This window comes from Otolemur garnettii, unplaced genomic scaffold (assembly GCF_000181295.1).
Source record: "Otolemur garnettii isolate 467f Iridium unplaced genomic scaffold, OtoGar3 scaffold00095, whole genome shotgun sequence".
NCBI classification, from domain to species: domain Eukaryota; kingdom Metazoa; phylum Chordata; class Mammalia; order Primates; family Galagidae; genus Otolemur; species Otolemur garnettii.
In genome coordinates this window covers 4,254,283-4,268,355 of record NW_003852490.1, presented here as the reverse complement: position 1 = coordinate 4,268,355, position 14,073 = coordinate 4,254,283, and the positions used below count along the sequence as shown (strand labels likewise).

The window sequence follows — 14,073 nt, the reverse complement described above, 5'->3', positions numbered from 1 at the left end:
GCAAGAGACTCGCTTAAGCCTAGGAGTTGGAGGTTGCTGTGAGCTGTGATACCAGAGCACTGTACTCAGGGGGACAGCTTGAGGCTCTGTCTCAAAAAAAAAGACAAATAAAAAATTTAAGTTTCAATACAGTTTAGAAAATAGTTCACAACATGGAATATAACACTATTAAAACCAATTTTAAATAATTCAATGTTTTGATATACTTAATTATAATCTCTCAATAGTAGAGATTAACCTAATTTTTCCAGAAAGATGTAACAATTAAAAATGTTACTTTTCATCACTTGGTCCTTAATAATAAATTAAAACAAGTGGCTTTGGATTCTGAAATGTCTAGTTTTTTAAGTAAAAATTTAGTCTTATCATAATCTTACTAGACTCAAAACAACAATGGAAGATCAAGAAAGATGTATGGTAAAATCCATTTAATTTGCCAGAAATGAACCAGGTTTTTAACCTAAGTATATCACTCTTTTTCGAGGAAGTAGATGGGAGAGAGTTAGAATGAGCACTTAAAATGGTTTAAACATTCATTCAACTGCTAATCTGTTAGATGTGAATGCTTTAAATCTGAATTATAAAATCCTTAAAACATACAGGCCAAACTACTAGTATAGAAACCTCCAGTCAACCAAAACATTCCACTTATTCGTGCTCAGTAACAGAGCTATCTAGCAAATTACTAAAGAATAAGACAACTCAGTTGTAAGAACTCATGTGACTCACGTAGCAAGTTAAATTAAAAAATGCACACACATGTACCACATAATACACTGGGCTCTGATTCACACATTAAAGAAAAGGAGGTTACACAAGGAACAGTGCAGCTGTCCTCAGAGTAAAACCAATCCCAACTATCCTTGCAATAAGATCAGCAATGAAAAGGGCCAACTAATAGCCATGCAGATGGGTGATTCCTCAAAGACTTCAGTGTAACACAAGTGGATTTAGCTATATTGGTGGACTTATTCCTTAAAATATCTGAGTAATGTGACACATAAGCTCAGTAGGAAGTAAGACAAAAGGGAGACCCATTTCACTTTAAATTCCCTTTGGTTTCCAAACTTTGTTCTCTTACAAGAGGTAGTCACTAGATAGCCACTGTTTTCTTCAATGATTAAGTAATTATCTTAAATAATTCTTCAAGTATTTGTCACTAAGAAGGAGAAGAAGTGGCACTAGTGCCATGGCAGTGTCCTTAAAGGTAAGAACTTCAAGGGTTAACTACACTAATGGCAAACTGACATGAATTAAATTAAAAGCAGATGAAAAATCCGTGTGCTATGCTTATAAGTTACTACTATCAATACATATTATCACTGCACCAAACAATTATTTTTAGTAATTCTGGGACTAATGAACCTACCAACCAGCCCAGAAGTATTCTTCTAGTGAGTCCAAAGGACTGTAAGAAGTCAGCAGGGCTCAGAAATATAATTAGCTCCTTTCTCTCATGAGAAGGTCCAGTAAAAGAAAAAGAAAACACTATGGGTTGAGTATCACTTATCTGAATTGCTTGAGACTAGACAGGTTTCAGATTTTGAAATATCTGCATTATATTGGTTCAGCATTCCTAATGCAAAAATCTAAAATCCAAACTACTCCAATGAGCTTTTCCTTTGAGCATTATCTGGCACACAAAGTTTCAGATTTTGGAGTACTTACAATTTTTTGGTTTTTTTTTGAGACAGTTCCACTTTGTCGCCCTTGGTAGTACTGTGGTCTTATAGCTCACAGCAACCTCCAACTCTTGGGTTCAAAAGATTCTCTTGCCTCAGCCTCCGAGTAGCTGGGACTACAGGTGCCCACCACAGCATTTGGCTATTTTTAAGAGACAGGGTCTCGCTCTTGCTCAGGTGTGAGCTCAGGGCAATCCACCCACCTAGGCCTCCCAGAGTGCTAGGATTACAGGCAAGAGCCACCATGACCGGGAGGCACTTAGAATTTTGAATTTGGGGGATATTCAACCTGTAGCAACTGGCTTAACATTGCAACAGGAAAAGTCATTAAAACATCCGACACATGACATTAACATTATAATGTCTTCTGATAAGAAAGGGGAGTTGATGTCTACTTTGAATGCAAGGCAAAAAAAAAAAAAAAAGTCAACAACATAGTATCTTCTCAAGACCTAGTGCTACTAGGATTGCTTACAATTTATAAAGAAAGAACCTTTCTTTCCTTGAGATGATCACAAAGTATATTTTATTATGTGTGTTTCTGGTGAAAATGAAAGATTACAAAAAAAACTTTTTGCTTATTCAAAAATTAGGCAAGGTTCATGCTTATAATCCTAGCAATTTGGGAGGCCAAAGCAGAAGATTGCTTCAGCCCAGGAATTCCAGACCAGCCTGTATAACATAGTGAGACTGTGTCTCTACAAAAAAAAAAAAAAGAATTAGCCAAGTATGGTAAGCGTGTGCCTGTGCTCCTAGGTACTCAGAGGCTAGGGCAAGAGCATCACTTGAGTCCTAGAATTTTAAGGCTGCAGTGAGCTGTGATGAGGTCACTGCACTTTAGCCTGGGCAATAGAATAATGCACTGTCTCTTAAAAAAAAAAAAAATTGGCAACCCTCTCCCAGAGCTTACCCAAGAGCATCTTATCAGTTACTATATAATAGCCAAGCAAGTATAAAGGAGGAAAACTTTCAATAAAACTTTTAACACAGCTGAGAGAAGAAAAAGGTTTCTTAGTTTTTTCCTTTGAGCTTTCAAATTCTTTTATAGTTCTTTCAGAGAAGAAATATATAAAAAATTCAGGTTTAAATTAGCATTTCTTCCAGTTCTTTGAGAAAGCTTTCATACTTCTTTCCAAGGAAGTTGTACAAGTTTGCAGTCCCACCAACAGTGCATGACTGTCTCCTCCTGTCCACACTTAATAAGACCAGTAGATTAACAACTATATGCTCACATTAGAGAAAAACTCAGTTAAATCCCAATGCAGGGAGGAGGGCAAGGGTGTGGGCAAATTCCCACTTAACAGGTACATTGCATGGGTATACTGCATACTTCCTAGGTGAAGGGCACAACTACAATCTGGACGTGAACCTTACAAAAGCAAACTATGTAACCTAACCTTAAAAATGCCCATATTAATCTGAAAGAAAACAAACATTAGTGTTCCTTTTTTAAAAAATTTCAGAATATGGCAACGCCTGTAGCTCAGTAGGTAAGGTGGCTAGCCACATACAACAGGACTGGTGGGTTCGAACCCAGCCCGGGCCCGCTAAACAACAATGACAACCACAACAAAAAAATAAGTAGGTGTTGTGGTGGGTGCTGTAGTCCCAGCTACTTGGGAGGCTGAGGCAGGAGAATCACTTAAGCCCGAGAAATTTGAGGTTGCTGTGAGCTGTGATGCCACAGCATTCTATTGAGGGTGACATAGTTACACTCTGTCTAAAAAAATAAATTTTATTTTTCAGAATATGATGGGGGTACGCACATTTTGGTTACATAGTTTGCTTTTGTATACTATAAGCCAAAGTTGTAATCATGTTTTTCTCCCAGAAAGTGTGCACAATACCCATGTAAGATACCTACTGGGTATGAGAATTACCCATTCTCTTCTCCACCTCCCACCTACTTGAATTTTGTTAGTTTTGCTTCCACATAAGCACGTAGGTGTTGACCAACTAATTCCAATTTAGTACTGAGTATTAGGTGGTGTTTATTTTTCCATTCTTGCGATACTTCACTTAGGACAGTGAAGCAGTGCTAAGCAATGGAAACAGTTTTATGGTTGGGGGTCGCCACAACATGAGGAACTATATTAAAGGGTTGTGGCATTAGGAAGGTTGAGAACCACTTACTTAGGAGAATGGTCTCCAATTCCCTCCAGGTTGTTATAAAAGATATCAGATCACCATCTTTTTATGGCTGAATAGTATTCCACGGTATGTATATATGTGTGTGTGTGTGTGTGTGTGCGCGCGCGCATATGCATCACACTTTATTAAACCTTTCATGTGTTGACAGGCACTTGTGCTGTTTCCATGCCTTTGTGATTGTGACTTGTGTTGCTATAAACATTTGAGAGCAAGTACTTTTTAATAAAATGTCTTTTCTTCCTTTGCGTAAATAGTTGTGGGATTACAGGATCAAATAGTAGATCTTTTTTGATTTCTTTGAAGAATCTCAATATTACTTTCCATAGAGGTTGAACTAGTCTATAGTCCCACCAACAGTATGTGAGTGTTCCTTTCTCTCTGCATCCATGCTAGCACTTGTTGCTTTGGGACTTAATAATGTGAGTCATTCTCATTGGGCTTAGGTGATATCTCATTGTGGTTTTGATTTGCATTTCTCTGGTGATAACAGACAATGAGCATTTTTTTTCTGTGTTCGTTGGCCATTAGTCTATCATTTGAAAATTTTCTGTTCATTTCTCTTTCTGTTCAGCTTCTAATGGGGGTGTGTTTGATCCTTTTCATATTGATTTATTTGAATTGTTTACAGGTTCTAGTTATCGTTCTTTTATCAAATGTAGAGTACATAAATATTTTCTCCCATCCTGTAGGTTGTCTCTTGCCTTTGTTGATTGTGTCCTTGGCTACACAGAAACTTTTTAACTTGATCAGATTTCATTTATTTATTTTTGCTGTTATTGTTCATTATAAACATTAGTATTTTTTTCTTTCGTCTCACTCTGTCACCCTGGGTAGAGTGCTATGGCATCACAGCTCATAACAACTTCAAACTCTTGGGGTCAGGCAATCCTCCTGCCTCAGATGGCTGAGTAGCTGGGACTACAGGTGCACACCATGACACCAACTAGTTTTTCTATTTCTATGAGACAGGGTCTCATTCTTGCTCAGGCAGGTCTCAAACTAGTGAGCTCAAACAATCCACCCACCTTGACCTCCCAAAATGCTAGGATTATAGGTGTGAGTCACTGTGTGCCGAGCTAAACATTAGTATTTCTAATGTTTCTACTAAAAATGTAAAAAAGTTCTTCATTGTAAGTAGTAAAATATACTAAGAAACATCTGGATAGAAATAATATTGAAGTAATACCTGTGTTCTGGTGTCATGGTCTATGTTCTAATTCTTTTCTTTTTTTTATGAGATGGAGTCTTCTTCCATTACCCAACTAGAGTACAGTGGCCTCATCACAGCTCACTGTAAACTTTAACTCCTGGGCTCAAGTAATCTTCCTGCCTCAGTCTTCTGAGTACCTAGGACTATAGGTACATACCACCATGCCCAGCTAATTTTTTTCTATTTTTTGGTAGAGATAGGATCTCACTCTTATTCAGGCTACTCTCGAACTTCTAACCTCAAGCAATCTTCCCGCCTTGTTCTCCTAGAGTGCTAAGATTATATCCATAAGCCACCATGCCCAACCTGTTCTTGAAGTTATACTGAATCTGCATTTAATGTAATTGCTTGAATATAAGTAGATGAAAAGTTCAAAATGTGGTAAAGGCACATCTAAGTAGTAACAAAATAATTCTGTAAAACAATTTCAGACCAAGTATGTAGCTGCCTTTACCTTTATGGTCAAAATGTTAACTTAAAGGAACATATACTTAAGATAAGAAACCATTGGTGTATCTTTTAAGGAAACTTAGTGGAAGTTTTTATAAAAGATAAAAAAAATAATAAAATGATGATGCTTATTTTAAAATATATTAAACACTGTTTTTCAAAAGGTTTAGCAAATTAACATGCAAATAATTCCTACTGTCATGAATTATTTAATAACCCTATGAAAAATTAGTCATATTTACCCTGTGGATACTACAAAAGTTATATACCTAAAAAAGCAAAATATAGTCTGACTTTAAAAACAGGAAACCAATATCATCCCTTTTACTTCTAGGAAGCAAAAAATTTCCTAGCTCTCTCCAAGTAGGTCTTAACGTAATCTGATTTTTAAATCTGCCAACTGCAGAAAAGAGCAACAGTTAAGGTGTCAGAACAGCCAAACAGAAAGTTTTTTGTCGTTTATTTTCGCCCAATATAATTAATTTTTTTGAATACTGGCTTCCTAAACCCCTTATAAGGAAATTGTTCAATCTTGTTTTGCCTGAAATGTATAGGACATAGTAAAAATACAACTTCAAAAAACAAAGAAATCTTTAAAACTTTGCTTTAGGCCAGGCACAGTGGCTCACACCTGTAATTCTAACACTCTGAGAGGCCGAGGTGGCAGGATCCTTTGAGCTAAAGAGTAGAAGGCCAGCCTGAGTAGGAGTGCAACTCTGTCTCTACTAAAAAGTGAAAAACTAGCTGGGTGTGGTGGCTGTAGTCCCAGCTATTCGGGAGGCTGAGGCAGGAGGATCACATGAACCCATGAGTTTAATGTTACTGTGAGCTAGGCTAATGCAATGGCACTTTAGCATGGGCTACAGGGTGAAACCATCTGAAAAACTGAAGCAAAACAAACAAAAAACCCTTTGCTTCAGTGTTGAAAAACCCTGAAAGCAGAAAGTTTTCATTAGCAGAACTATGTACTGTGTAGTAGGATAAAATTACAAATGTGAAAAAAATAACTTCACCCATTTTTTAAATGAATAAAACATTCAGACTTTAAAGTTTACCATATTTTAAGTTAGTCCCAAAGAAATGAGAGTAGTCACTAAGGAAAAATGAGAGTAGTTACTAATTTTCTAACTTTTATGTCTTTAAAGTACAAGAGTATATAAGCTAATTGAGTTCCGGAATTCATCAACCTCAAGAGAAAATATTCTCTCATTATCGATCTCTCACTCTCTCTCTCCATCTCATACTAACAAACATATATACACATCTGATGGAATTGATCACTTTTGAAGAATTTATCGCAATCCTATCTTATTGATAGCAATAATGCACTTCCAAACTACTAGAGTGATCTATGCGATAGAAGTTTCCACCAAATACTTGTTTTAACTCTTATCAGATGTTTAAAATATTAGATTCATTTCAAACAATTAGAGCAAAAACCATAATCTATGCCTTGTACAAACTGCCAAAACCTAAACCAGAATGAATGACTGACTACAATTTTCTTAACTTACTCTTATTGCACAGAAAATGCCAGACAGGAGTTCTTCCAAATCTTTCATTTTATGCTCATACTCAATTTCCACAAAAAGATTTGCAAGTGCTCTTGTTTAAACAGATACAAAGAATATTTTGTATATTAATTCTAATTCTTTTCCTATTACATTGCTTAATTTTTTTAAAAAATGAGGTAATTAATTATACAACCTTCCTTAAACACAGTAGTAATAAGTTCACAGAATGTTCAATAGTTTAACATTATAATTATAGTTTCTTTTATTTACGTAACAACTCTGGGTGGACCCAGTATGCTTCCTTACCCCAATCTGTTCCGTCGCCTGCGCTTCTAGATTCACTGTCTCCTTCCTCTGATGTACCCAGGAAGTCAAACTCCTTTAGAGCTTCTTTTGTATCTCGATCTTCACTGCTATCAGGCAACACTTTTTTCCTAACAATCTAAGAAAAAAAGCTAAATTAAAATATTAGGATATATTACAGATTTGATTTTTAAAAGGAGATAGTATCCCTTTAGCACTGAATGAGGAAACTCAATTCAATTTTCTTCAGAAAGTGTATCTATGTTAAGTAATTGTACTGAACTCGGTAACAAACACATATATATCCATTGTATTTTTTAAAGATATATATTTTACATTTCAAAGCAGTAACTTAAAATTTTCTTCAATAGTGTGATGGTTTGTTTCTTTTATATAAACAAATGGAACCATATATTGAAATGATGCCCCTAACGCCCTATAAGAACCACAACAAACTACATTTCTTGGACGCAATCTGCTCAGTTTATAGACATTCTAATCTAACCAAAAAAGGAGACACTTCATAAAACACTGCAAGAGTTTTTCAGAATATAACCATGCTGACTTTTTGGCAGGAGAAAGATAGGCTCTCAATCTGTTGCGTGGCTTAGAGTGCAGTGTTGTCATTATAGCTCACTACAACCTCACACTCCTGGGTTCAAGCAATCCTCCTGCCTTAGGCTTCTGAGTAGCCAGGACTACAGGTACATGATGCCACACCCAGCTAATTTTTATTTTATTATTAATTTAATTTTTTGTAGAGATGATGCAGCTATGTTGTTTAGGTTGGTCTGGGACTCCTGGCCTCCAGTGATCCTCCCTCTTTGGCCTCCCAGAGTTCCAGGATTATAGGTGTAAGCCACTGTGCCTAGCCTCCATGATAATTTTAATGCAGCTATATCATTTCCTCACAAAACTGAAAATCGTAAAAGCTACAAATTCAGAAATGCATGTTCGAGACTTATAAGGTACTCTGTTAGGTTCCTATCATTATTTCTAACTGTCCTAACCTTGCATCTGTTTTCTCTAATACCTCTCCTATATATTCAATTCTATCCCTTAAAATAGTGATTTTTCAGAGTGAGTCCTGACTTATATTTAATAACATATCTGGTTAAGGGCTGTGTAGCTCATATATTTGAAAGTACCTCTGGAATCACAAATCCAGTTGTCAGAGGGTTAAAACTTAAGCTTATATGCCTAAACTCCTTATGAATTATCTCCTTTTCAGTTACCTCTATCAACATGAGCCCAAAGAAATCAGGATGAGTGCTTTGCACAACTAAAATGACTCAATATCTCAATTTTATATAAAATAGAAATAGCATGTTTTGACAAAACTTTATCCCTGGACTACTTTGAGTAGTTTAAAGGTTAGGCCAGGCACAATGGCTCACTCCTGTAATCCTAGAACTTTGGGAGGCCAGGGCAAGAGGAACACTTGAGCACAGGAGCTCAAGACCAACCTGAGCAAAGCAAGACCCTGTATCTACTAAAAACAGAAAAATTAGCTGGGGATGATGGTATACACCTATAGTCCCAGCTACTCTGGAGGCTAAGGCAGGAGGACTGCTTTAGCCTAGGAGTTTGAAGTTGCTGTGAGTTAGGGTGAGGTTATAGCATTCTAGCCCAGGCCATAGAACAAGACTCTGTCTTGAAAAGAAAAGAACATTATAAAGGTTATAGCTAGGGATGGTAGTGCATGTCTGCAGTCCTAGCCTTTGGGAGGCTGAGGTGGAAGGATCACTTGAGGACAGGAGTTTGAGATTATAGTGAGCTATGATCATGCCACTACACTCAGGCTGAGTGACAGAGTGAGACCCTGTCCTCAAAACAGAGTAAAATAAAATAAAATTATAAAGGTTTAACAGATCAATCAGTGAGATAAGAGAGTTCAGAAATAAACCCTAAGAGACAACAAATATTTGACTTGTATGGCCCTGTTCCTGTGCTTACAAACAATACCTCTTATCAATCACAACACTTTTCATCAGACAAGATACAGCCTCAGAAATTCTTCTTAACACAGTACTCTAGGAAGCTGGCATCATAGATGAAACCTATCTGGCCTTATCTGCCTTGGTATATATAAAAAGTGATGATACTAGAATAACTGGCTTAATTACTTGGGGTATTTTTCTAAAATCAAGAAACACTTCCATGCTTACAGCACTGCCCAATCTAAAATCTATTAAGTCTATTTAAAAAAAGCAAGCTCAGTTTGGCATATTATACAGAAAACCTGTGTTGAATGTGTGTTCTTTTACAAATACAAACCATATTCTAAATATCTGTTCTAACTTTGCCTGAGAAGTCAGTGTAAGGCAGAAAAGAACTAAAAGTTAACCTACTGTTTGATCCTGCGATATCATTTGCTAGGTATCTACTCGGGTAAACAAAAATTATTTTACAACAAAGACATTTGCACCAGAATGTTTACTACAGTCCAATTCACAATAGCCAAATCATGGAAGCAGCCTAATTGCCCATCAACCCATGAATGGATAAATTGTGGTATAAGTATACCATGGAATACTATGCAGCCTTACATCTTTTATGTTTACCTAGATGGAACTAGAACAAAGTATCTCAAGAATGGAAAAAAAAGTATCCGATGTACTCAATACTATCATGGAGCCAAATATGCAAACACTTACACATTCATAGGAATGATAAAAATACAAAGATAGTCCAGAAAGCAAGAGGGGAGGGGAGGGTGGAGGGCAAATGGAGGGAAGGTATTTGGCGGGATCTCACCTAATGTACACAATACGAGCGTACACTTCAAAACAACTAAGAGTATATTATAAATGTCCTACCACAAAAATAAATGATGTGATAGTTATGTTAGTTTGAATTAAGCATTCCACATTGTATATCTAATCATCACATTGTACCCCATAAATGTATACAAAAAAAGAGTCGTTTCAAGGGGACATCCTGATCTTCATAGTTTCACATACAAATATATTGCCTAGTCCACCTTCTTTTTTACCAGAGAGGCTTGACCCCCTCCTCCGTGTTAGGACCCTGGCAGAGAAGTTAGCTGTAATTCAGGAGGTCCATTACAAACACCTTATAGATGGAAAGTCCTTGTTTTTGCAACCTAACAAAAAGGTTAGGGAAAATCCAGAAAAAATATATGGCACCTCACTTGGAAGTCTGAAGGTATTTTGGATATCAAATATAGTATGAAGTCACAAAAGTTACTTGGGAGAAAAACTTGTTTCTAAGTCTCATCTCCTCAGTATATAACCTTACAAAGAATGAAGATACATGACATGTTTATGCAGATCATATACATGACTGCCACTACAGATCACTATTTATCAAGTATCCTATTTTAAATAAACAAACCAAAAGTCCTGTGTTTTTAATAGAAAAAGGCATAGAAAAAAGGTAAATGTAGTTACCCAATCGAGAATAGGATCAATATGTGAGAAGGGGTAGAGATTGTAATTATAAACGTGTCACTTCTTCCTTACAGAGATGGCTCCATTTCACTTCTATCTTCGATGAGCTTACAAATCAACTTAGAAAATTAAAACAAAGCTAAAACAGTTATAGGTTGCATAGTGTGCCCAAGTAGATTAAAAAAAGGACAGACTGTCACTTAGAAAACCACTAGCAGCAACATGACTAAAAGCGGGGGGCAGGGATTCTTTATAATGTGACTAAAACAATAGTCAGTTAATTTGTAATTCCATTATTTTTTTCTCCTGAAGTTTCTGAAAATGGAGAATAAATGTTGATATAGAAGTTATTTTTCCACACAGTTTACTATACTTAACTGATGATGATGAGAATGTACGTAATATTGGTAAGGAAAAATAAGGTGAAAAGGTGAATCACGAAGAAAGAAAAGATGCAGAAAAGGAAAATAATCTAGACTGTGAACCAAGGAGCAATTAAACTCCCAAGAGGGCAAAGAGGAGAAGATATATGCTTTGAAGAGACTCTAATATCGCCTGAGCACAACCAGCAGTTACTAAAAGTCATGTTTCTGCATCTTCTTAAAGGAATCAAACTACTCTATTGGAGGTTTTTTTGAACAAAAGGCCTGGTGTCTTTTCTCCTTCTAGGCTCTGGCAGTTGCTGGGGTTGTCCCTTGCTCTCTCACCTCTGAAAAGAAGTTGCTCCTACCCCCAAGGCTTTGACCTGGGGCTGCTCCCTGCCTCTTCCAGCAATTGCAGGGTACCACTCCACTGGGGTGCCAAGATTGTTACCGAAAGTTCGGCACTTGTCCCCTGAAGCCACATCAGAAAAAGAGGGACAAGTGGTTTGAGGAGAAGGAAAGAGAAGTTTATTACTCCGCCAGCAAAGGAGAAAAATGGGAGACATGGTCTCAAAATTAAAATTCCTCTATTAAACTATTTTGATTTAAAAAATAAAAGAACATTTCAAAAACCTGTTTGTTCTACTTGATATTTTAACAGGATATTTTTTAGTCATTCTTTCTCCATAAAATGACGTAAATTTTCTAAATCATGCTTATTCATTGCTACAGAATTAGATTTTTAAAGTGCTTTTGGCATGCAGCTATGAGACTGTTGCTGTGAAAATCAATATAACACAAACATTAGCAAAACTGTTAAAACAAAATCAATTATTTGTTTAGAAATATTTATTCCTAAAAACTAAAAGAATTGCTGAATCCTGTGTTTGAATGGGGCTAAGTCTATTTGCATTAGATGTGCCTTTTTTGCTTGGTCACAGAAATGCTATGATCTGTACTAACCGAAAACAGTATATTTATGATTTTGATTATTTAAAAAGATACCACCAGTTTATGGTTTGAGAAGTTTTAGTATGAGCCTACATAACAGTTCTGATAATCAGTTTATAGATTTTTTTTAAATATTTAAAGTGATAGTCACTCTAACTTACAGAAACTTACAGCATCATGATTAGAGTTATTATTTACACTGAGCTATGAATAAAGTATTTTGATGGGAAAATAGTATTTCAATGCCATCATTCCATAAAAATCATAAGGAGTTACACATTTCTAGATGATTAGACAGAAAAAAAGTGTTACAGAACTTTAGGCTTTTTCTTTTACTACAGTAAATTAATACATGCTTGGATGAGAAAAATACTACTTGAAGTTTAAATAGTTACCTATGGTAAGCTATATACATCAGCAGAATACTACTAAACAGTGACCTGAGGAAACAATCATGCAGTAATAATTTGGAGAATCTCTGACAGAGCTCAGAAACAGAGGACATAAAAAACAACGCTATTACCCTTAGAAGACGCTTTTTAAAGTTAAACAGATCATTTTTATATATAGTATCTCTTTTATTCTTCACAAAATCCTCTTGGGATAAGATGGATATTTGTTATAATCCTCATTTTTACAAACTAAAAAACTAAGACTGAAGCATTAAGAAGCACAATTAGTGGCAGAATTAGAGCTTAAACTCAAGCCTTTTCCTTCCTATTCTTCAACAAATGTGAAAGTGGAAACACAGCTTCCTAGACAAAGCAAAGCATGTCTTCACCTCTTACTTTAAAAAAGAGGTAGAGGAGGAGAGAAAATAGAAAGGGAGAAAAGTGTTGAGCATAAAAAGGGAGAAAGTGAAGGAGGGAAGAAAATGGAGCAGGGACAGAGAGAAGCAGCAGCAATGTAGAGACATCTCTTACTCCAGGAATCTGCCATGCAAAAATCAAATACTTATTAAGATCCGAATAAAAACTACAGAAGACTCCTAAATAATTTTGAGAAAATCTAATGGAAAAGTTCTAGAACTTGCCTATATCTGACAAGAGAAACAAAAACTGCTCAGTAAGAGCTGATGCTAGTCGCCATCAGGCACCGTGATGTGTGTGTCAGTTCTACTCTCTTACAGCAACCGATAACACTGCATTGTTTTAATACACAACATTTACCATATTCATCAGCCCTATAGAAATGTCATGTTCAATTAATTAACAAAAAGTCAGACTAAGGCCTTTTAAGAGAAAGCTGCTATACTAAAAATATTCTTGAATTCAAAATCAATAATAAAAATTTTTTTAAATTAAATTTCCCAAACTTCATGAAAAAACAGTTAAGGGTTTAGATTAAAAGACATAGAATATTTTTAAAGTATGCATTATAGTCCCTAAAAATATTTATATAAGTTATCTAACTCACTGTGGAAGTATCGATGATGCTTTTCTCTCTTCCATCAACATCATCGTCTTCATCATCATCACTGAAATCCGCAGCTGCACTTTCAAGGAATTTGAAATTATCCAGCACGGAGGCAGAATCTGTTAACTCGGATTTTCTGGTTTAAAACATGTACATCCTGCTCAGTTAATTTTTTTTAACTTCAACGTGAGAATTAACCCATGATATTTTGCATTAACTTATGTTTATAACTATGATCCCCAAATCTTATTATGATCTATACTGATTCTTATCGGGTACACTTCCATGGGTTAATAAGAAAAAACAATATAAAAAGTGGCTACTCTTTTAAAAGTGCTTTGTAAGGTAGGTGCATTAATGAGGGAGTGAGGAGAGGGGAGGACAGAACAGGATGGGGAGTCATGGTATCATGGCACTCCTCTTGGGGGTGGAACACAATTATACCTAACAAATGTAATCAGTGGATCACCTATAGACTTTTCTAGAACTAGAATATAAATGTTTTGACACAATGACTAAGCAAATGACATGAAATCTATGTGAACCAGCTTGATGAAAGTATTTCAAATTGTATATGAAAACACTACACTGTACCCCATGTTTGCATTAATGTATACAGCT

The 14,073-nt window shown here is 35.9% G+C and overlaps 1 protein-coding gene across 1 annotated transcript in view; it reads right to left on the bottom strand.

The window, feature by feature from the left end:
- The window catches only part of STRN (striatin), a 108,546-nt gene that overhangs the window by 38,610 nt on the left and 55,863 nt on the right, over window positions 1-14,073 (bottom strand). Inside the window, exons 6-7 of the mRNA XM_003795689.3 lie at window positions 13,453-13,588; window positions 7,314-7,449 (exon numbers count right to left, since the gene is read on the bottom strand). Of these exons, the coding sequence (XP_003795737.1) occupies window positions 7,314-7,449; window positions 13,453-13,588 (272 nt within the window). The remainder of the gene's footprint in view (window positions 1-7,313; window positions 7,450-13,452; window positions 13,589-14,073) is intronic.